Source organism: Miniopterus schreibersii (genome assembly GCF_964146895.1).
Source record: "Miniopterus schreibersii genome assembly, chromosome: 11".
NCBI lineage: Eukaryota > Metazoa > Chordata > Mammalia > Chiroptera > Miniopteridae > Miniopterus > Miniopterus schreibersii.
Window position 1 is genome coordinate 38,066,995 of NC_138111.1, and position 22,215 is coordinate 38,089,209.

Genomic DNA, 22,215 nt, shown 5'->3' on the forward strand with positions numbered 1-22,215 from the left:
GTCTTTCTCTGCGGTCCCAGAAGCATTCTGAATTTTAAAGCTCTCCATCTGTGGTCCTGTTGTCCATGATATGTAATTATGATCGCGCATGCTCATTGCTTTCTCATGTACTCTCTGCTGACTGTCCTCAAACACTGTCTTATTCATTGTTACTTCCCAAGCCAGCACAGTAATTACTTCTAAATAAATATCAAAACAAATTAAGTTGCCCAGCTGACATGGCTCAGTGGTTGAGCATTGACCTAGGACCCAGGAGATCGAGGTTCGATTCCCATTTAGGGCACATGCCTGGGTTGCAGCCTCGATCCCCAGTGGGAGGTGTGCAGAAGGCAGCCGATCAATGACTCCTTTATCATTGATGTTTCTATCTCTCTCTCTCCCTCTCCCTTCCTCATTCTGAAATCAATATAAAGACTTTTTTTTTTTTTTAATTAAGTTGACTAAGATGATCTTTGAAGCCACACAGAAAAATCAGTCTTTCAGAGTTCTTTCAGTTTCAGGTTTGTTACCTGGAAGGTAGGGAACTTGCCAAATGCCATAAAAGAAGCAAACTATGCATTCTTGTGGTCATGGTAGCAATGAACCCCATCCTAAAAATGCTTCTGGCAAGGTGTGAATGTTAATGTCCCATTAGATTCATTTAAAACAGTATCAAACCCACATTGTGCAGGATAAAATAAGTTAAGACATTTTCGTGAGCATTGCTATTTCCACCCACATGGCAATGCCACAACTTCATGACACATGCTGTTTACCATAATCTTAAGAGTTCTTATGTTTTCTTCATTGCAGACCTCTTTGGGGAAAATGATGAAACTTTACTTTTTTCCAAATAAGAGAAGAAAATCACAGGACAAAAATTAATGTTTCCTGGTTTTGGCTTTAGATATACTTTGGGGAAAATGGAAGCGAGCCTGTTTATTTGCCAGCTGAACTGGCACTAAGTAAAAGTGTAACCTTTCTACTTCCCTTGTATTTCTTCTTCTTCTTTTTTATAATATATCTTTATTGATTTCAGAGAGAGGAAAGGAGAGGGAGAGAGAGAGATAGGAACATCAATGATGAGAGAGTCGTCATTGATCAGCTGCCTCCCGCGCGCCCCCTGTTGGGGATCAAGCCTTCACTTGTACTTCTAACCATTCTTCATACTGGTTCTTTTGACATCTGTGGCTTTTAGAAAAATGCCTCTTATCTTACTCCTTTCCCAAAGCAAAAGTCATCTACTTTAATAAAGTTTCTCCAGTAAACCTAAGACAAAATAAAAAGGGAAAGAAAAGAAGAAGAAAAAATGCAGAAAGAATTTGGAGAATTCAAAAGGCGAAAGGCAAGGAATATTATCTAAGAAACAGAAAATTCTTAGTTGCCTTAAATGAAAATTTGGTTTTTTAAAGTGCTCATAAAACGTATATTGTGAAAGGAAAAGGGGATATAAGAGAAATTTCAGACATGGTTTCCTCATGGCAAGTCTAGTTTTAGTTTATTTTTATTAATCTTAAAGGTTTGGTTTAGTCCCATGAAATTTTAAATCAGATGAAAACATTATCAAATTAATTAATGCTCTACTCTGTAAGGTAGTCAGTTCAGTAACCACACAAAATTTGAACATATATTCAGCAAGCATTTCTTATCTTTTGTTCAGTTAGGATAGAAACCTTTTGTTTTATTTTTTTAAGGATCTAATTGGCTTTACTCAATGACTCAGGAATTGGGCAGCATCCCATCTAGTAAATAGAAAGGTGCTCCTGAAACTTTTCATTAAAATCTGATGTGTCCAGAAGGAAAAGAAATCCAGAAAATAAAAGAAGCAAGCTAAAATGAATCTTTTTAAAAAAATACAAGGATCATTTTAGAGCATTAAGATTTTAATAAAAGTACCAAATAATCATACAGGCCAGGTTTCCGAGATGGGAAATAAAAACAAGCACAGAAAATAATCTTGATGGGACGTGATCCACAAAAAAAGGAGTGAAAAAAGAAAGAAAGCAATGGGTTTCTCTGAAGAGAGGCAACCAGCATTAAAGAACCAGAACAGCAGGATTCCAGCAGCGCAGAGCACAGATCCAATTTCTTTCTTCTAACTCCACTGTTCAAAGGTGCGGAAGGGGAGAGAGGAAGGTCTGTCACTGTGATAGCCGGTGCTGAGAGGAGGTATGCAGAGATAGAATAGTGTCACTGCTCCCAAGGAGGGGACCTCTGTTTGGGAATTGAAATCTGTCCACATAATACAATCTGAGGGAGGCTCTGAAAGAATCCTCAGGGAGGTACCATGGGAAGTAAGAGGAAGAAGGGGTCATGTCCACTTGGAGTCATCAGAGAGGGATTGGAAAATAAGCTAAGATGTGACCTGGACCCCAAGGAAGGGTAGGGTCGGAAGCAGCCCAGGTCGGGTGGGCATCTAATGAGGAACAGGTCTGTGAGATTCAGGAGGTGGTGAGTGTGGCAATTAGTCTGGATAAAGTTTCCTTGGTTTCAGTAGAGGGATGAAAAAAGTCAAATATACAAGTTACCTTTGGAGGCAGATGTGTCAGATCTATCCATAGAAAGGTGGTGTTCTGCTTAAAATGAAAGAACAGCATCCGATCTAGCCATGCACATCAAGGTTAGATTTCGTATTCTGTATCTCTGTCCTCATGAGCGTTTTTCTGATTCATTGCATAGTTATGCTTGGAGTAGGGGCCTTAATATCCGAAGGTAACAGATCTTTAAAAATGCCATTTGATATTTCTCTGGAGTGAAACTTAACCACGGCACGCACTTCGTATACGTTTAAAATGCTAAGTAAGCCTGCAGTCGGGAGAGCAGGTTTAAGCCTCCGCTTTTGTAACGCTCCGTTTCAGGTCGGCAAGATGATCAAAGAAGCTGCAGGAAAAAGCAACCTGAAGAGGGTGACCCTGGAGCTCGGCGGAAAGAGCCCTTGCATTGTGTTTGCTGACGCAGACAGTGAGTAGAAGCCACTCGTTAACTTTTCACCCTTCCTCCTTTTTGGCACCTGGTCATGTCACACAGTGACCTGGAAATTGGCACAAGGGCTTGTTTCTCACGTCAAAGTGTAAGGCATTAATCAGAGTCCAGAATTACTCTTGAAAATTGCTTAAACTGTCCTAACATTATAGTTCTATATAAGCCTAACAGAGATACTATTTCTTTCTTGTTTGGAATGGATCAGGCTAAACTCTAAATGAACCAATTGTTTTGCACTCAGGAGCCATAATATATTTTTTTAATTCCATACCTTTAAATATGAGCATCACATTAAGAATAGTGAGATACCCTCAGACATATTGGACTGAGGCCAACAACCACATTTATTCAGATTCTACAATTTGTTGCTGTCTTTTCAGAATCAGAAAGGATTAGAAAGGTTAACTTGTCACCTGGCTGATAAGAGGTGGAATATATTGAATCAGTATCTGACTACATGACTCATGATTTTTCCGTAACACTGCATTACCTTTGAGAAATATATATAAAATATATTGTCTTTAGGAAACAGCTCTCCTTTAACATGAATGTCTTCCTTGCAGTGGGCAGTGCCGTTGAATTTGCACACCACGGGTTGTTCTACCACCAGGGCCAATGCTGTATAGCCGCATCCCGCCTTTTCGTGGAAGAATCCATTTACGATGAGTTTGTTCGCAGGAGTGTTGAACGGGCTAAAAAGTACGTTCTTGGAAACCCCCTGACCCCAGGAGTCAATCAAGGCCCTCAGGTGAGGCTACAATAAAGGGCAGCCTTTCCAGGGGACAAGATAAAGTGTCCTAGGGGACAATACTGTATCGATTTGATTTAAAAAATAATTAATCTGACTCCCAACAGTGGAGAAAACATCATGTTTTTGTGTTGCCTCATTTTTATGTCTAGGAGTGGAAGAGTCATGTTGGGAATTAAAGATGTGAGGAAAAATAACAAATTATAGAAATTTCTTGTTTTCTTCAATCTGCATGCCTCTTGATTTCTAGATGCAGTTATCTGTCCACTTGGAAGTTCTTATTCAATCTGTCATTTATTTCTTCTTCAGCATCAATCTTTTCCTCAGCTTCCCCCTCACAGATAGAGGGACGCAGGACGTATCTACATTCTCTCCAATGTCTGCATTTACTCTAATGGTGACATGAGTATCCTAAAAGGTCCTGAGTTCCCACATTTGTAGCAACCTTCTCATCTTAGTTGTTAAAAACCAATTATTCCTCTAGGGTTCCCTTTTTCTTTTGTCTACTTAGAAGCATTATTAATAAGAGTGTCTCCCTCTTTAGCTCTTTCTCTCTCTTACTGAAAGGCCGCTTTTACCTCTTTCTTGCCCAGTTCTTTGTTTCTTGTCTATTATGGAAGCTCCTGAACCTTTGGTTCTAAATTTACCCTGCCCTTTGGGATCTTGATCTGGAGCAGAGGTTCTCAACTGAGGACAATTTTGCCCCCCCATCAAAGGGACAATTGGCACTGTTTGAGACATTTTCTTTTGTTACAACTGGGGGCAAGGAGCAGTTCGACTGGCATCTAGTAGGTAGAAGCCAGATGTTACTGAACATCTTACAATGCACAGGAGAGCCCCACAACAAACATTTATCTGGCCCAAAATGTCCATAGGGCTGCTGTTGAGAAATCCTGTGCTAGAGTCTACATGGTAAGCTCAGAGGCTTTATTCTTTCACACTAAAAATTATACACTGTTCCACACTGTTGATTTAAAAGAAAAACAAAAAACTATTATTGACTTGTTCACTAAGCCAAAGAGAAATTTGATTAACCAAAATTTATTGAACATTATTGTCAGCCAAACACTGGGATAGGTACCTGGCAATGCCAAAAGAAACAGGAAATTATGCTAACCGACCTCATGCAGTTTCCAGTTGAGATAAGTTGAAAGGCTGTCTTGTCGTTTCCTGCTCACAAGACATCCTAGTAGTAAAATCTTGAAAGTTAGGCAATGCCAAATATTCAGACATAAAAGCCCCAAAATAACTGGCAAATCAAGTAATAAGTAGTTCAGCGTTATCCCTTTATACTTTGTATTTATCTTGGAGTCACATTTTGGTATAACATAGTGCTGGAGCTAGCTGCTGGTTGTATGAGCACATTGTCAATAACTAGACATTAAAATATAAATTTCCATATTTTTTAGAAGTTAGTGACCATATAAGTTTTCTAACAAACAAACAGACAAACAAATAAACAAATCCTTTCAGCCTCTATATGCCAGTGCATATAAGCAGGTATTGTATTGTCACCAGATATCCACTATGGTCACAGACAGGGAAAAGTTCTGACTTGGGAAATACATCATGAGATAAAAACCAAAAATTAAAATTTAAAAAAAAAAATCATGATTTTTGGAGACAGATTAATATATTAGGATGGGCCAGAGAAGCTTTGCATGGAAGTACATAGATCCTTGACTATTTATTGACAAACTAGAGTATTTTAGCCAGGTGGAGCTACCTAACCTCACCCCATAGTCTGGTTGTATTAAATATTATGCAATAATTTAAATGTCACCTCATTAAATCAACACAACTTCCTTAATCAGCTGGAAATAAAGGAACATTGTTTTTTTGGATTATTCAATTAAATATTGTGCACCGAGGAGCACTGAGAAACATTGTACTGAATATTATGCCAATTTTAGAAAATGGTTCCTACTTTCAAATAGCATTCAATCTGTTTGGCTGTGGTTGCTGGGTTGTGTGCAGTTAGAACTTTATAAAACCTTTTATTGGGCCTTGAAAGATGGGGGAGATAGTAGAGTCAGAGAAAAGAATAAAGAACATTTTTTAAGTAGTGAGAAAAGACAAGTTAGACTGGCAGGAGGCCCTCACCTTAACTCCTTGATCTCTGAAGATTTTCCTTTAAAACTTACCTCAGCCACACCTGAGGCCAAACAATCCTCACCAGTGGTTGGGGAGTCCAAGTCACCCAACCCTTCAACATGCCCACATAGGAACTGAGGCAATAAGTAGCCCAGCTCCAGTGCGTGGAGGAGAGGTATGTGCTCCTGGTGCTCCCAGACAAAACTCTGCATTCATTTTTCTGCTTATAAAAATATTATTTAATAAACCATTCAATTTCTGTGATTGTGTCACATGTTTAGATGTGGCCCATTTAATGAAGCAGGATGGTAACAATCAGAACAGGCCAAAAATTGAAACCAGATCTACTGACTTCTGCAGGGGGACCTGAACTTGGGAGGGTGACCAGGCTGTGTCCAGCCTGGACCCAGCCAGAGGGAATGACCAGGAATATGAGAAGAACCAAACAGAGGTCTAGGAGTCTTCCTAAAGTCCCATATGCAGCATCTGCTTTCCCACTGCCAGATCCAATTCAAATCTCTATCTTCAAGGTTCATGAAAATATTATCGAAAATGTCTTCGAAAGGCATAAAAATAAAATATACCCAAAGAATGAATCTGAGCCTCTCTCAGCTGCTTTATTGAGTATCTGACTGAACCCTAGCATTCTGAAGCCCTCAGTAACAGGCCACACAATGTGTTTTCTTCACAAGCTGCTAATTTTTTTTTCCCTTTTCATGTGGTATTTTTCAAATAGATTGATAAAGAACAATATGAAAAAATACTTGACCTCATTGAGAGTGGGAAGAAAGAAGGAGCCAAGCTGGAATGTGGTGGAGGTCCGTGGGGGAATAAAGGCTACTTTATCCAGCCCACGGTTTTCTCTAATGTTACAGATGAGATGCGCATTGCCAAAGAGGAGGTAAATGGCTTCATTCTGTTCTGCTCCCTTTATTGCCACATTTTGTCTGCCTGTGTGTACACAGTGTCCCTTGAAAGTTCTCAGCTCTTTGAACATCTTTCTCAGTAAATGTTAGTCTTTATTTCTGTTATTGATAAAGGTTTAAAGTTGTGGTCAAGACTAAAAATAGTAAGGAATTCATGGGGTAGGCCAAAAACATCCAGCCAAACACAGATCAGGATGCTTAACAATTTCTAGGTATGTCCTTCACGGATTTAAAGTAACGAATAAGAAAAGCAGATCTTCAATGTTGCTTTTTCTCCTTTGGAAATAAAATATTTGAAAATAATTGAAAAGTGATAAAATTATGTGCCGTCTATTAATTAATATTTTTAATTTTGAGATTATTAATAGATTTAGTTGCCGTAGTAAGGAATAATACAGAAAAGTCTTATGTCTCTTTATCCAGTTTCCTTCAATGGTAACATCTTGCAAAGCTATAGGATCAGAGTAAGCATGTCGACATTGAAACAGTCAAGACACAGAACCACATTTCATCACCACATGACTCCCTCATGTTTCCCTTTAATAGCCAAACCCATGTCCCTCCTACCCCACCTTGGCTTGCCCTTAACCACAAATCTGTTCCCTATTTCTATAATTTTGTCATTTCAAGAATGTTAAATAAATGACATCATACTTCATGTAACCTTTTGGGATTGGCTTTTTTTCACTCAACATATTTCTCTCTGTATAGATTCACCTAGATTGTTGCATATAAGGATAGTCTTTCCTTTTTATTGCTGAGTAGTGCTCCATAGTATGGACGTATCACAGTTTGTTTAAACATTCACCCATTGAAGAACTTTTGGGTTGTTTCCAGTTTGGGACTTCTATGAATAATACTGCTATAAACATTGGTGTACAGATTTTTGTGTGACTGTAAGTCTTCATTTCTCTGGGATAAATGCCCAGGAGTACAATTGCTGAGTCATATAGTAAGTGCAAGTTTTAAAGAAACTGCCAAAATGTTTTTCAGAGTGGCTGAAAGATTTCACATTCCCATCAGCAATACATGAGTGTTCTAGTTTCTCTCTATCTTTGTCAATATTTGGTGTTGTGACTATTTCTTTTTAGCCATTCTGATAGGTGTGTGACTAAATATAATAAAACATAATATACTGATCCAAGAATTTTCCCAAATAAAGACATGGTGGTTGTTCTCAGTCCCTACATGTTATATCTATTCTATTATCCTTATGAATATAACATGTCAAGCTTTTCTGAACCTTTTTGTATTTTGAATTCTCCTTTGAGTCAGTCAACTATGACTTAGGAATATTCTTGTTACCATTCTGTATAGTACATGAGAAACCTAAGGCCCACAAATGAAAAGTACAATGAAACTTCAATTTTGTTGACCTCAGTTTAACAGACTTTGGATTTAATGGACAAAAATTTCTGGTCCATATGTCATATGTGAAAATTAATACCTTGTTAATTTTAAAATGCTTTCAATCAAGATTTGCTTATAATTAAATTAACAGGTTATTTTTGTGTGTGTGTTATTAATTCACTGTTATTTTTAACAAATTTTAGTGAATAGGCCATATGTTGGAAAAAATACTGTAGTAATTTTGCTGACAAATAAATATTACATATCTATGACTATAATCTACGTATTTAAGTCCAAGAGTCATCGCTGGTAAACAATGTTTGGCGAATGATTGACACAAGATCACACCTTATGGGGAGAGGTCATTGGTTCTGTTGTCTTGAGGGGTGACTTTCTGTAGCACTTTGAACGCATGCTCACCGATGTTCCCACATGTACTAAGCCACTCCCCAGCCGTGTGCATTTGTTTACTCTAGATAACTGGTGAATTCACACATTTACTAGACCTATTCAGTATAAATTTAATTTAAAATTACAGTTATACATAGAGAAAACTTTTCTGTGAAATTAAACTTTTCATACATACTTAATTTTAGTTACACAGACATGTTTACATAAGTAAAAACAGGTAAACTAACTAATTTTTCAATATTTTAGCATATGCATTCAGAAAACCTACTCTATTATATAATGGACTTTTGTCTTTAATGGACACCCTTTTGCCCAAATTAGTCTGTTATATTGAGGTTTTACTCTAATTAGGTCACGTGTCTAGTTAAAGGCAGTTTGGGAGCATAACATAATTCTCATGATTCCATTCCCCAAGCCCTTCCACCTGACTAGCTATTGCTCGTACTAACTTAATTCTCCATTCAATCCCACCATAACCTAACATTGTAGAATTTCATGAAACACGTGGGAACCATTCTGTTAAAAGTTGATCAAGCATTAGTACTAGAAGAAAAATTTAGATAGTTCAGGCCAAAATCCAGATTTATAGGTGAGGTCATTGAGATCCAAAGAGCTTGAGTGATTTGTTAGCACCATAAAGCTAGAAGGATTACTTAAGACCGCTTCTTCAACCCCCATTATGTCCATCACTTTGTTCCTGATCAATAGCCAGCCAGTAACAACATCAACAATAGATAATTCCCTATTTATTGAGTATTGCCATATTTGGACAATGTTAAGCATTAAAATGGTCTGCTCTGGCTGCCCTGGAATTCCTCCTCTTATGTTCTACTTGCTGGTCTCATATCTGCCCTTTGGCCTTTTTCCATATAAGACCCATTTATACACTTGAAAATAGGATTCACCCGCTACATTACCCCTCCTCTCCATGTGCTCCTGGTCCTATATTTTTCACTTGTTTCACTTCCTAATTGTTCCAGACAAATATATTGCAGTTAAATATTTGGTGAGCACAAACTAATTAACAGCAAGAAGAATGTTATTCATAGATATGACACATAACTAGGAAAACCCAGTTTGCATTTAGGAATTGTAAAAACTCTACCTCATGTGCACTGAAGGCTTTTAATAAATACAGAGCTAGATTCATTGGCTTTGGGCTATGAAGATATTACAAAATACACTACAATGGATTAGATTCAGTACACTCAAATGTACTGAATCAAAATCTGTTGATTTGATAGACATATATTTCACGCTCATGAAATGACAGAGAATCTGGGTGGGTTATTTTCTTTACCTCACCTCCACCACCACCAAATGTCATGAAATTAGGGGGAAAGTGCAGAACCAGATCTACAAACAGGAAATAAGTAGGAAAAACAAAAAAAGCAGATTCATATGGATAATCAAACACTTTATTTTCTCCATATTAATTCAGCCCTTCACTGAATTGTAACATTTGCATTTACTGACAAATATTTGTCTTATTAGAGCTGTCATTCTTGCTTATCTTGGTTATCAGATAGAAGGGACTAGGAAAAAAATCTTCAAACATTTAGTTTTTTTCTACAATACTCACAGTAGAACGCTTGTGTGTTGCTTCAAAGTAGGAGCCTGGAGCCATGTGCTGAGCTCAGTTAAAATCATGTAAGATATTAATACATTTGTTACCGTAGCTGCTATATACCTGGTTTGCAGGTTACAATATCATAATTAGATTTATAACCTTAGGGTTTACACTCAGCATCTCCTGAATGGTAGCCACCCCCTCCTACACTTAGAGCAATGATGAACACCATAAAACTATCTTTTTTTACTTTTATTTTCTCTAATTTACATTAACAAGAAAATTCTGGTAACACTCAGAGGAGCGCCTGTCTCCTTTAATTTTAATATAAGTTTTATGGAAAAACAATACAGGAGTTTAACTTTTAAGAGAAAACCCAGTTGTTTTTCTTCCACCAGGAGGTAACATACAGAATCAGTTAAGTTTGGGCTGCACCAACTAGAGAGTTCAGCAAAAGTGAGAAAGTGTTCAGGCTGGAATGAGCAAGTTGTAATTTGTTTCCTGTGCTGTGATTATAGTCATTGTCAATGAGTTCATGCTTTGGTTAGTACAGAGAGGATAAGAATTTAAGCTCTTGCAGTAATTAACCATTCTGCTTGGTAGATGTGAGTTGAATAAGACTTGGCTGAAGAGTAGAATCTGAACGAAAACTCACATCGTTTCACCTAACTTGGTTGATTATGAAGAGATCTAAGGCCAATATAATAGTTGCTATTTCAGTGGATGGTAAACTGATATTTAAAACATTATTATCAATCATTGCCTACTCATTTATCCACTAGAACAAACGTTGCTCTCTCGGGGTTGCTGTTTATACAGTTACTTGGAACATGAGGAAAACTAGGACGAAATTTTTAAATGTTCCGAAATGGGAAAGTGACTCTGTGACTAATGACTTCATGCATAATCATTATGTTTTTAGAAGACTGATTCCAATTCTAGAATATGAATATTGCCTTATTTATTTGTATCCCATCTTGTTCTATAGAGAACTTAACACCTGCCTTAACCTGCCATTCCAGCAGCTACCATTCTGATTCTTACAAGTGGGTTTGAGATGAGAGGCAAGATCTTAATTTAGGATAGTTTGTAAGGCAAAAAACGATAAATACTATTTTAAATATTTTGTTTTAACCTATTACTTTGATTTATTATATTCATTCCTTGTGGTATAGATATTTGGACCAGTGCAGCAAATCATGAAGTTTAAATCTTTAGATGATGTGATCAAGAGAGCAAACAATACTTTCTATGGCTTATCAGCAGGAATCTTTACCAAAGACCTTGATAAAGCCATTACAGTCTCCTCTGCTCTGCAGGCCGGGACAGTGTGGTAAGTCAGACCTTTCCAATGTTAACTACATTAACAGGTTCCTTTGAACCTTTGCAGACTTTGATTATTTCACTTGGAATCACGTGGCCTGCTGAAAAAACAGTTGTTACCAAAACAAAACAAAAACCCTGCTATCTTGGAAAAACTTTAGAAGAGTATTTTCTTTAAGTCCTTCCAGCCTCCTGAAATTGCTTGCCCAAATTATTTTATTGATGTTTGGGTAATACAATATAAGTTTTACTAACTTCTAGGCACTTGGTACTATGCTATACACAAAGGAGATAAAAGTTGTGATTTAATCAAGTTAATTAGATAATGACAGTATTTATTTGGTGTCCTTATGTATGCAAACATTTAATTCTTTCATCAGCTTCTTGCTCTGGAATTATCTGAGATGTCTGAAGATCTTTTTTTTAATCCTCACCAGAGGATATGCTTTTTATTTATTGATTTTCAAGAGAGAGGAAAGGAAAGGGAGAGAGAGGGAGAGAAACATTGATGTGAGAGAGAAACATCGATTGGCGTCCTCCTGCATATGGCCCCCACTGGGGATAGAACCTGAAACCTGGATACGTGCCCTGACCCCTGACCCAGAATCGAACCCTCAACTTTTTGGGATAAGGGACAACACTCCAACCAACTGAGCCACACTTGCTAGGGCTGAAGATCTTAATTTGGAAGAACATATTGAGTTTTGAGGAACATGTCCCTCTCATTTTTGACCTGGTTTATATCTCTGATTTGTATACTTTAATTTAGAGAACATAAGAGCTGAGGTGGTGCCTCTCAAACTATTTTATCCCATGCCCAGCCCCCAGTCCCTGGGCTGCTTTCTTGGTATTTTTTGTCCTGTCGAACCTCACTTTATGCCCTCAGTTCTGGCAACAGCCCAAGATTATTTTCTTTTCCTAAAATGTCACATATATTCCAGTTAAAAATTTGTTAGACATTAAAAAGAGACAGACAAGCAATCCTTGCCCCTCCTGATAGTTCCAGGATTGATAGTTTCAGGATCTTTTTCCCCAACCAAAGGGAAAGCCATCATTTAGTTAATATGCACTCTACGCACTGCATTCTTTACATTCATTATCTTATTTTACTTACAGCTACTTAAATATGTCAAATTTACCAATGAAAAAATGAAAGCTTAGCGAGATTAAGATCACACAGTAGATGACAGCTGAGGTTCAGACCTATTTCAGGCTCTAAAACAATGATTCTCAACCCTGACTGTACATTAATTAGAGTCGTCTGAGAAGTTTTAGTCATAGATAAACTGATCTGGGGTGGGGAGTGTGTACATTAAACCTACCAATTACATCAATCTCAGTAACTGACTCTGGGCATAGCTCTTTTATTTGAGGAGTATATTTCAAAGCTTTCACATGATTCTCATGTGTAACCAGGACAGAGGACCACTGTTCGAAAGTCTGATTCTTTGAGAGACTCTTAAATAAAATTGAATTTTTCTTAAATAATCAGTATGACCAATGACTAATGTAGAATTTTCCTATGATACAATTATTAATAAAATTTATCATTACTGTTGTATGTGTGTATATTATCTGCATCTATTAAAGACTTGCTATATATCAAGCACTATATGAAGCACAGTTCTATACATCATCTTACTTACGCCTTGAGACAGCCCTGTTAAATATTATCATGACATTTTACAGAGGAGGAACCATATGCTTAGAGAAGCTAGACAAGTTTCTCAATATCACCAAGTTATAAGGAGCAGAGCCAGGGTTTGTGGGCATAACACCTCCCTTTACAACAAGAAAGGATCGTAACAAGAGAATCAATTGGCAAGGCTGGTCAATTTGAACATACAGTTTTCTTTAACTGAGTATTTCTCAGTTCTCTGTTTACTAACACTAACATAGTTTCATTTCCAGTATACAGTCTAAAGGGCAAACTTGTTTTCTGTGCTTAACAAAGACAAGTTAGGTTTTGTTATATGCCTGTTTGATTTAGGAAGCTTGTTATGTGACATCATTCAACCCAGTGGCGTGGGAATCCCCAGTCAGAAATTTCTCTACTATTAAAATAGAGGCGACCATATTCTTATTACTGAATATCTTAAGCCATAATAATGTTCTGGCATTATCCCAGAAGTAGTCACTGCTTGATGTTTTCCAAATAACTACTGAATTCCGGAGTTGTTGGGACTTTACCCATAATTTCAAAGTAATGATTTGATTTTGCAGTTGAAAGAGCAATGAAACAAAGCTGAGATAAGTTGGCTTTTGAAAGTGTAAATTTTTTGCCCGGCCGGGTGTGGCTCAGCGGTTGAGCGTTGACCTAGGATCCAGGCGATCGGGGTTCGATTCCCGGTCAGGGCACATGCCCGGGTTGCGGGCTCGATCAATAACTCTCTCATCATTGATGTTTCTCTCTCTCTCTCTCTCCCCCCCTCTCCTTTCCTCTCTCTGAAATCAATAAAGATATATTTTAAAAAAAAAGAAAGTGTAACTTTTTTAAGGAACTATCCCTCCAGGAAGAGAGGCTGGATAAGAACTCTGTGGTCCAGTGAAAATATGGAAGAAACTCCAGGAATTGGATAGTAAATACTGCAACTGAGAAAATGTCTGCGTATTACCTCAGAATCAAATTAATAACCAAACTCTTCCAAGCATAATGCAATTTATCTAGAAGTCGCACTGTCGTTTACCTATCATAATGATCATAATGGCATAAAGGGAAGGAAGAGTATTTTAAAAGAGTGTTGTTCCTCTTTTAAATAATAATGTTTTCCTCTTATGTAGAATGAGAATCATGTAGATAATTAGAATTTGCTGTTCACTTTGGCAGCCAGGAAATTTAAAGCTAAACAAATTGTTCATGTCCTGCATAACTGCATTCTAACTGTCCCCCTTGTCTTGGTCTTTTATTGTAATTTTTTCTTTTTTAGTTCTAATCACTCATGTTTTTGTCATTATTTTTGTTCAGAAATACTGCAAGGAGTAAACAAATTAATAATGAAATCCAACTCCTGCCAAGGCCTCAGTTTAAGCAGTTATTGAACCAATTAATGAAAAAAATGAACTGAGAAATATGATACATATTATCATTGTGAAAGAAAATTGATTCTAGCCTGTTAAGTACACAACTCTCAAGAGAATTACAAAGCTCACTGAGTAAAGGCAGTAACCAGCTAACAAACTGCAGTCTCTAGCAATCCATATTCTTTGTCATATGGCATACAAGCTATTCTATCTTTTATAATTCAAATTACAGCTTCTGAGGGACATAATGCCCTAACCAAATGGCTGTCCACACATAAAGTTGTACCCTTGTACTAGTTTCTAGGCAATATATATACACACACCAGTGATTTTCAACCAGTGTGCTACAGCGTGTTTAAAACATGCAATACGGAACTGTTCAGTCAGGTGCACTTCTTTCCCCTTAGATTTTCAAATTTAAAAAAATGACAACAGCCAACGCAACAATAGCCACCCCAGTGTGAATGAGTCAAAATTATATCTTTTTTTCTGGTGTGCCACATAATTTTAGTAATTAGTTTATGTATGTCATGAGATGAAAAAGGTTGAAAATCGCTGACTGTGCACAACCCAAGGACACGGACAGTGGTGGGAAGAGGGACTGGGGAGGGTGTGGGACGGGGTGGAACGGGGTCATTGAGGAGAAAAAGGGACATCTGTAATATTTTAAACAAAAATAAAATTAAAACAAAAGAAAATCGTTGACTTATACTTCTGCAACCTTATTTATAGTGCTAATTTTTTTGCAATGAGCATGTTATATTGAAATTAATGGAGTTCTTAAACAGCTCTCTGAATTTCTAAAATTCCAGGTTTAGGAGTTATTTACTAGGTAAGTATGATCTATAATATGATATTTTTTTTCTTTCCAGGGTGAATTGCTATAACATGGTGTCTGCCCAGTGTCCCTTTGGTGGATTCAAGATGTCTGGAAATGGACGAGAAATGTAAGAAGACCTCTCTATTAAGATAAATTCTTATCTCTATAAAAATGATTGTCACTCCCAGAGGATTAATCCATAGTCCCTACTTGAATTCAAGCTTGCCTCTGTTCTTCCCTAAAGAATCATACTACCAAATCATTTTTTGTTGTTTTTTTATGTTCACCTCTTTTTTTATTGTTGACATTATTATAGATGTCCCCCATTTCCCTCTACTTTACCCCCCTCCACCCAGGCCCCACCCTGCCCTCCCTCTGGCCATAAGCACATTGCTTAAATGCTGGGTTTACCCTATAAGTACAAAAAGGTAATGGCAGAAGGGAAATATAACTTATTAAACTCCTACTATTCATAAGGGACCATCCTAAGCACTTTACTTTGGTTATTGAAAATATTCCCAGAAAGAAGCTAGAAATTATAAATTGGTGATTGTAAGAACTGTGAAAATATAAGAACACTAATTATTTGAATATACCTCTTAAGTAAATAGATTAGTGGCCTTTATCTAAAAAAAATTTTTCAGTGTAAGAGGAATGATTTTTATTTGTTGAACTATTATTGATGTAGACTCCAAAATTTTAAATTACCTGAACTAGTTATTTCTTGGTACTAAAATCTAAACTGAATAGGAAGTTTGACTAAGGAAAACATGTTTTATAGTCCTGATTAAATTGAGAATATATCTAAAAATGCATTTATGAGCCTTCAATTGCTTTTTAAACTGGGGTATATCGACTTTTTAAATATGCACACATACTTAAATACACATAGGAAGCAATGGCAATATGTTTGCTTAATTTTGTCCAAGCAATTTTAACCACTTCATTTCTTAAAATTTTCTTTTATTTAGCAATAAAATTTAAAACTCGTAAAGAAAAAAGACATATCATATACAAAGCTTATCGAATCAAACATGGTAAAGCTGCCTATTTTATAAATAGAAAGTAAAAGTGAGTCTTAGTTTCTAAAGATCATGCATTCGTGTACTTTGTCATTTAAATAATTCAGCAAAATTACAACAAAACTGTCTTTGGAGAGCTGGTGGGAAAAAAAGGAAATGATAAAGTTACCCATCATGCTTCTCAATTTACATTCATTAAGTACTTGTATGTATATAAGATCAGAGAGGCCCAGAATCATGATACCATATCCCATCCTTCATATAATTGTGGTGGCAGGAGGAATGTGTAAAAAGAGCTATAGTGCAAAATATCCTACATACACTATGAAATATATTGTGTTAGACTGGAGACATGCCTCATGGCGGTAGAGAAGCAGTTAAAGTGCAGAGCACAGTATTTAAGGACAGAAAATTGGGTACCACTAGTATACTATGGCATCTAACTCACAATTTTAATCTGCCCAACAAGGACAGCATTTGTGGTGGAAATAGGAATGGGAGAAGAAAGCAGAAGGTCCGTGATCTCCTTTCCATGTTTAAGATTCTATGGTTGTAACTCCAGTGGAAATTCAGTGGATAAAAACTGAATGGCAGTGATAGAATAAGAGAAGACCTCACAGCAAAGACAGGAGTTTATCAAGGGCGTGAAAGAAGTGTAGGAATTCAGTGAGTGGGAAACAGGCAGTTCTCAACAGAATGTTACATGTGGCATGTGGAGGGGCCAGCGAATTTGGTTGGCTGGTGGGAATTTATGGGGGTGGAAAGTATAAGTCCAGAGTTAAATAGGATACAGACTAAGAAGTTTTGAATTCAAGAAAATTGGATTACATTTTATTAGTGGACCGGTGAAAAGCTACAGATATCTTGAGAATGTTGTTGAGGAGGCAGAGAATGGCAAAAGGTCAACCGATAAAAAATGTATGGCATAGTAAGGAAAACATAACTGGAGGTTAACTGACTTGCACTGAGTCTTGACTCCACCGTTTGCTAGCCATGCAGCCTGGTCCGACTTGTACAACTTGTGAGCCTCTATTTTCTCCCGTTTAAAATGGAGATGTTAACATTCCTCTTAAAATGGGCTTAAAAGTAAAATGACCTCCTGCATGTTCATTCCCTAGCCTTGTAACTGTCACAAATGGAAACTCTACAAATAGAGTCTTCCTTTCCTAGCTCTTTTTCTTTATAATATTCATTATTAGAAAGTCCCTTGGTAAAACTAATTACTTCATACAAAAAGCTGTAACAAAGGTTAGATTACTCTGAAGGACAGTTAGTTCATCGCTGGCCCAGCTAGCTAACACATTTCGCTAGGAGTGTTGAAAATAAACTAATCAAAAGGGATGAAATAACTAAAGTACACCAAATATGTCAATTTTGTTTAATACGATTTGGTTGAAGCATAAGGAAACTGAGAAAGAGAGAGATGAAAAACAGGAACCACCCTTCAGTAATTTCCTAAAAATTGGGAATGTGGGCACAGATACTTTTCTTCTTTAAAATACAAAGAAAAAAGTTATATGGTAATTTTTACTTCAAAAATTCTAGCTGAGGATGCTACTGTTAATGTCCACCTGAAACCAAATTTGGCAAACTTAATAAACAAATCATTTTCTACAATATGTTCAAATAGAACTATTGAAGCGATAACCTCAGACCACTAACTCCCAAGAGTTCAACTGTAATTTCTCCTCAATGATAGGAAGGCAGAATTCATCAGGTGGGAACAGAATCCTCAAAGAGCCAAAAATAGTGGAATGTAGGCCCCAGTGTGGTGGTGATGCTGAGCACCTGAACCAGCACTTGCATTTCAGATCATGGTGCTAGCAAAGGAATTAGTTAAATGGCAGAAATTGCTCCCTTTGTGTAATTGCACTAATTTTTATTTAGGTTAATGTAACTTGAGACTTAACTAGTATGCCATTTCAAACTTTGATTGGCTCTCAGCACCCTATACGATATTTCTTTCCTCCTGTCCCTTTTGAAAAGGTGAACATGAAAATGTTATTAACTACTGGCCTTTAGAGAGAGAGCTCACATGAGTACTTTTGCTTGATTTTATTTGCAAGTTAGTTCAGCAAACATTTCCTCTCTACTTAATTAGTATCAGGCTCATTTCTGGGTCCAGAGTGGAAAACAGATGCAACTTGTTACTACAGTGAAGGTCCTAGAGGGTATCACTGGGAAGTTTATTGGAAATGCAGAGTCTCAAGCCTCTCTCCAGACCTCCTGAAACAGAACCAGCATCCTGTCAGGTCCCAGGTTATTGGCATATTAAAGATTTTAGAAGCACAGAACTAGTCACCCACAGATGAATAAGATAAAGAGATGTTTTTGTGTTATATCATAGACATAATATATGCATAGGTATGTTCAGGAGCAAGACTGACTTCATCCTGAGTATGAAAACAATCACACTTACTACAGTCCTGGCAGTTTCAAGTGTCCTGTGACCCAAAACACAATGGAAAGCCTATTGGCCAAAATTGTGGATTAATTTATCTAACTTTGTGAGATAAAATACTATCCTTTAATGGGTTTCAGACAACTGAGGCTAAACCCTTTAATTACTTTGAAGAACATGCTCATTGAAGCTTTTAGAAGCATTTTCAGAAGCTTAATGGCCCAAGAAAATAATCAGGGTAAGAGGATTAGGTTACCCAGGAGAAAGAGATGTCTTCTGCATACCTGGCTACATCACCAGAAGGGAGGGGTAGAAAGGATCAAGGTCTTTTTCCTCTGTAAGCCTACATTTGCATTAGTGTTATGATTTTAAGACTTCTCGTAGGCACATGTAATTCAATGCTCTGATCAAAATAATACAGAGAATAACTGCCTGGTCTTTTTACTTATCTCTGTAAAAAAGGTAAGTCATAGTCAGTTTTGAAAACTGGTAGGAGGCCTTGATAAACCTGATAACAAGATACCAGGGTCCCAACTGATTGACCCAGGTGAATGCCTGGTCATTTGGATTGGATGTAAGAGCTGTATAAACAAATGGCAGGGGCTGGATGAGCAGGAAAACCCAGCAACCACAAAAAGTCCAAAAGGCCTGAATTTAGGCCAATGAACCCTTTCCCCTTCTTAAAAACAAAACAAACAAACAAAAAAGAAAGAAAAACCTCTAACAATAGATCAGATTTTTTATTTTTCCAAGAATCAAAAATCAAAAGATATTGTTAAAACTACAGCTAAAAATATTTTGTTCCATGTCCTCTATTAGAGCATGTTAGAATGAAGATGGGATCATGGTCACTTTTAACCCCCTCATCTCTTGTGGGCTAATCACATATGGTAAATAACTCAGCTAAACTATACTTGAATTTACTAATTTTTCTATATGACCCGAATGATTATGCAGGGTGAGGCAAACAGAGGTGTACAATTGTGAGTACGTGAAACATTGTTTATTCTTGTATTATTATTTACTTATATTATTTTTCCATGTGAACAACTGCAAACCTACTTTTTCCCTACCCTGCATATTACTACTTCTCTCCTTGTACTATATCTGATCTTATTTATTTTAACCTAAACTAGAATTTGTGGGTGTGTATGTGGTGAGTTCCTTTATAGTCAAGGAGAACAATGTCAGAAATGGACAATTTCTGTGAAAATCAACTGAGTGCACATGATCCATTTAAAATGCCCCCAAAAAAATTTGTTTGAAATTTTCCCCACAAGGAGATTTATGTAACACCAGATATCTTCTGGTTGGCTAGCTGCTGTTTGAAATGCTTCTGTACACAGAAAATACCTTCCATTGTTCCTAGTCAGATAAGCAAGAACAAACTTGTACCAAATCACGGACTATAGTAGATTTTGTACTGCTGTGCTAAATTCTGTGGGATTTCCCCCCACTCTCTCTAGGGGCGAATACGGTCTCCACGAGTACACAGAGGTTAAGACGGTCACAATGAAAATTTCTCAGAAGAACTCATAAAGAAGCTACAAGGACAGAGAGACGAGTCCTCAATGGCTAAGCATCTCTTACAGTCACTAATATATTATGGTGGGTTTCAAATACAAAATTGTTGTTTTCTTGATTTTTTTAAAACATAAGCTAATCATATCAGCATTAATACTACGCATAGAATACTTGACATATACCTTATACTGAATCATTTATCTTCTGGTATGTGACCTCCAAGTCCTATCTGTAATAAGAAGAATGGATTTAGATGCAAGATATCTCTAGTTCCATAGCAGTCATGTGCTTTTCTTTGTAGCTACTTGTCCAGGATAATCATTGTGTAGAAGAGGACCAGTTGTCACTTAGCTTCTTCCCATTAACAGCCCCTTGACATACTTAACGTGCCTGTTAACTGCAGAGTAGATGTGCTCTGTTCCCAGTAGTTGTGAAGTCCTTAGAATTGTTGAAATGTTTCCAACAATGTGTTGTCTTCTTCTCAAATGAAGTAATCCCTGAAATACTTAGCTGTAATCTAATCATAAAGCTTAATAAAAACAACCTTGCATGATTCAGGTTAAGTTTGATTTTTTTTTTAAAGTAGAAGTCTTGGTTATGGTGAATTATTCTCCCTGTCACTCTAAATCAGTGTTAACTTGAGCATAAAGATACATTTAAAAATGAAAGTCTGATCTACTTATTCTCAAATGGATAAAGAAACATATTTTATTTTCCAGAGGAATTCCTGAAATCAATAGCAAACATTTGAGATAGATGGTTCCAATCCTTCAGCAAGCATTTGAGTTCCTACAAAGTTCTAGGATTAAAACACATAAAGCACTGTGTTAGGTCTTATAGAAAACAGGGGAATAGTGGATGTTCAATCATCTCAGGGTGCTTTAATTTAGTGGAGTACAAAGATGCCATCAGGAAGGAAGGAAGGAGGTGGGGGGAGAAGAGAGGAAAGAAAGAAATGAAAGGGGTTTATAATAGAAATGAGAATTCTAAGAAGCATGAGAGTGCAGTAATGTGCCAAAGGGATAATGATGACTTCTAACTGCAGGAATTGAGAATAGCCTCATGAAGGAAATTTGGCTTTATATGACCCTTAATTGATTATTGATTTGCAGTGACAAAAGGAGAAAGAGGTTCCACAGCATAGTCTCTCAGGACAGGTTCTATTAGAGAAAAAAAAAACTGGAAAAATTCGATATGCATATGTAATATTTTCCCCTCTTAGAGTTTCAAATTGAATATTGGCACATTCCAGGTTCTGAGTAGCCCTACAAAGCTCACACAGTTTTTCCCAAAAAATTTATTTAACCAGAGAACATGCCTTCTCTCCACCCTCATTTAACACCAATTAACACTAAGAAGCCTATGTTGGAAGATGCTGCTCTCTGCAACAAGGTAGCACTGAGTGTTCTGAGGAGATGTCTGGGGATCAAGCAGGGAGCAGATGTCTTCTGTATAAAACTAACTGGACCATACTTACATATTTATTCCCTCAGATAAAGAGCTTCTGTGCACACTCCCATGAAGGAAACAAAATAAATTAATAATTTTATGTGTATTACTGCACATAGTCTAAAATATTCTTAATACAATATTTTAAAACTTAAGACTAGTAATCTTTAGGATAACTTTTTTTTTTCCAGTTTCAGATACTATATAAATAATTAAGTTTACCATTTTAACATTAATAGGTACTTCAGTGACACTATTATTAGGACATTTTAATAATTGCCACAGTAGAGTGCAACAGTGTGTGAATGAATAAAATTTATTAGCTTCTAGACCTGAAATAATTTCAACTCCAATTACAAGAGTTTCTCAAAATTATATGGACCTATAAGATTTGCATTCTGAACTGTACTGTAAATTTTGTGACATAATTACCATTTTGAAAACTGGGGGAATCAGAGTCTTAGGGAGACCTGAAAGATCTTTGGACATTGAGAGGGGAAAATATCCAAATACAGAGGAGGGTTGTGTTTTATGAAAACCAGACAGTGTCTACATTTTTAAAAGATGTGTTTAAAAACATATGTAAATAAATTAA

The 22,215-nt window shown here is 36.7% G+C and overlaps 1 protein-coding gene across 1 annotated transcript in view; it reads left to right on the forward strand.

Moving 5' to 3' along the window:
- ALDH1A1 (aldehyde dehydrogenase 1 family member A1) overlaps positions 1 to 20,724 on the forward strand; it is a 49,349-nt gene extending 28,625 nt beyond the window's left edge. Inside the window, exons 8-13 of the mRNA XM_081150900.1 lie at positions 2,838 to 2,940; positions 3,525 to 3,709; positions 6,540 to 6,704; positions 11,236 to 11,393; positions 15,277 to 15,351; positions 20,114 to 20,724. Coding sequence (XP_081007026.1) covers positions 2,838 to 2,940; positions 3,525 to 3,709; positions 6,540 to 6,704; positions 11,236 to 11,393; positions 15,277 to 15,351; positions 20,114 to 20,186 — 759 coding nt within the window. The 3' untranslated portion in view covers positions 20,187 to 20,724. The remainder of the gene's footprint in view (positions 1 to 2,837; positions 2,941 to 3,524; positions 3,710 to 6,539; positions 6,705 to 11,235; positions 11,394 to 15,276; positions 15,352 to 20,113) is intronic.
- The last annotated feature ends 1,491 nt before the right edge of the window (positions 20,725 to 22,215 follow it).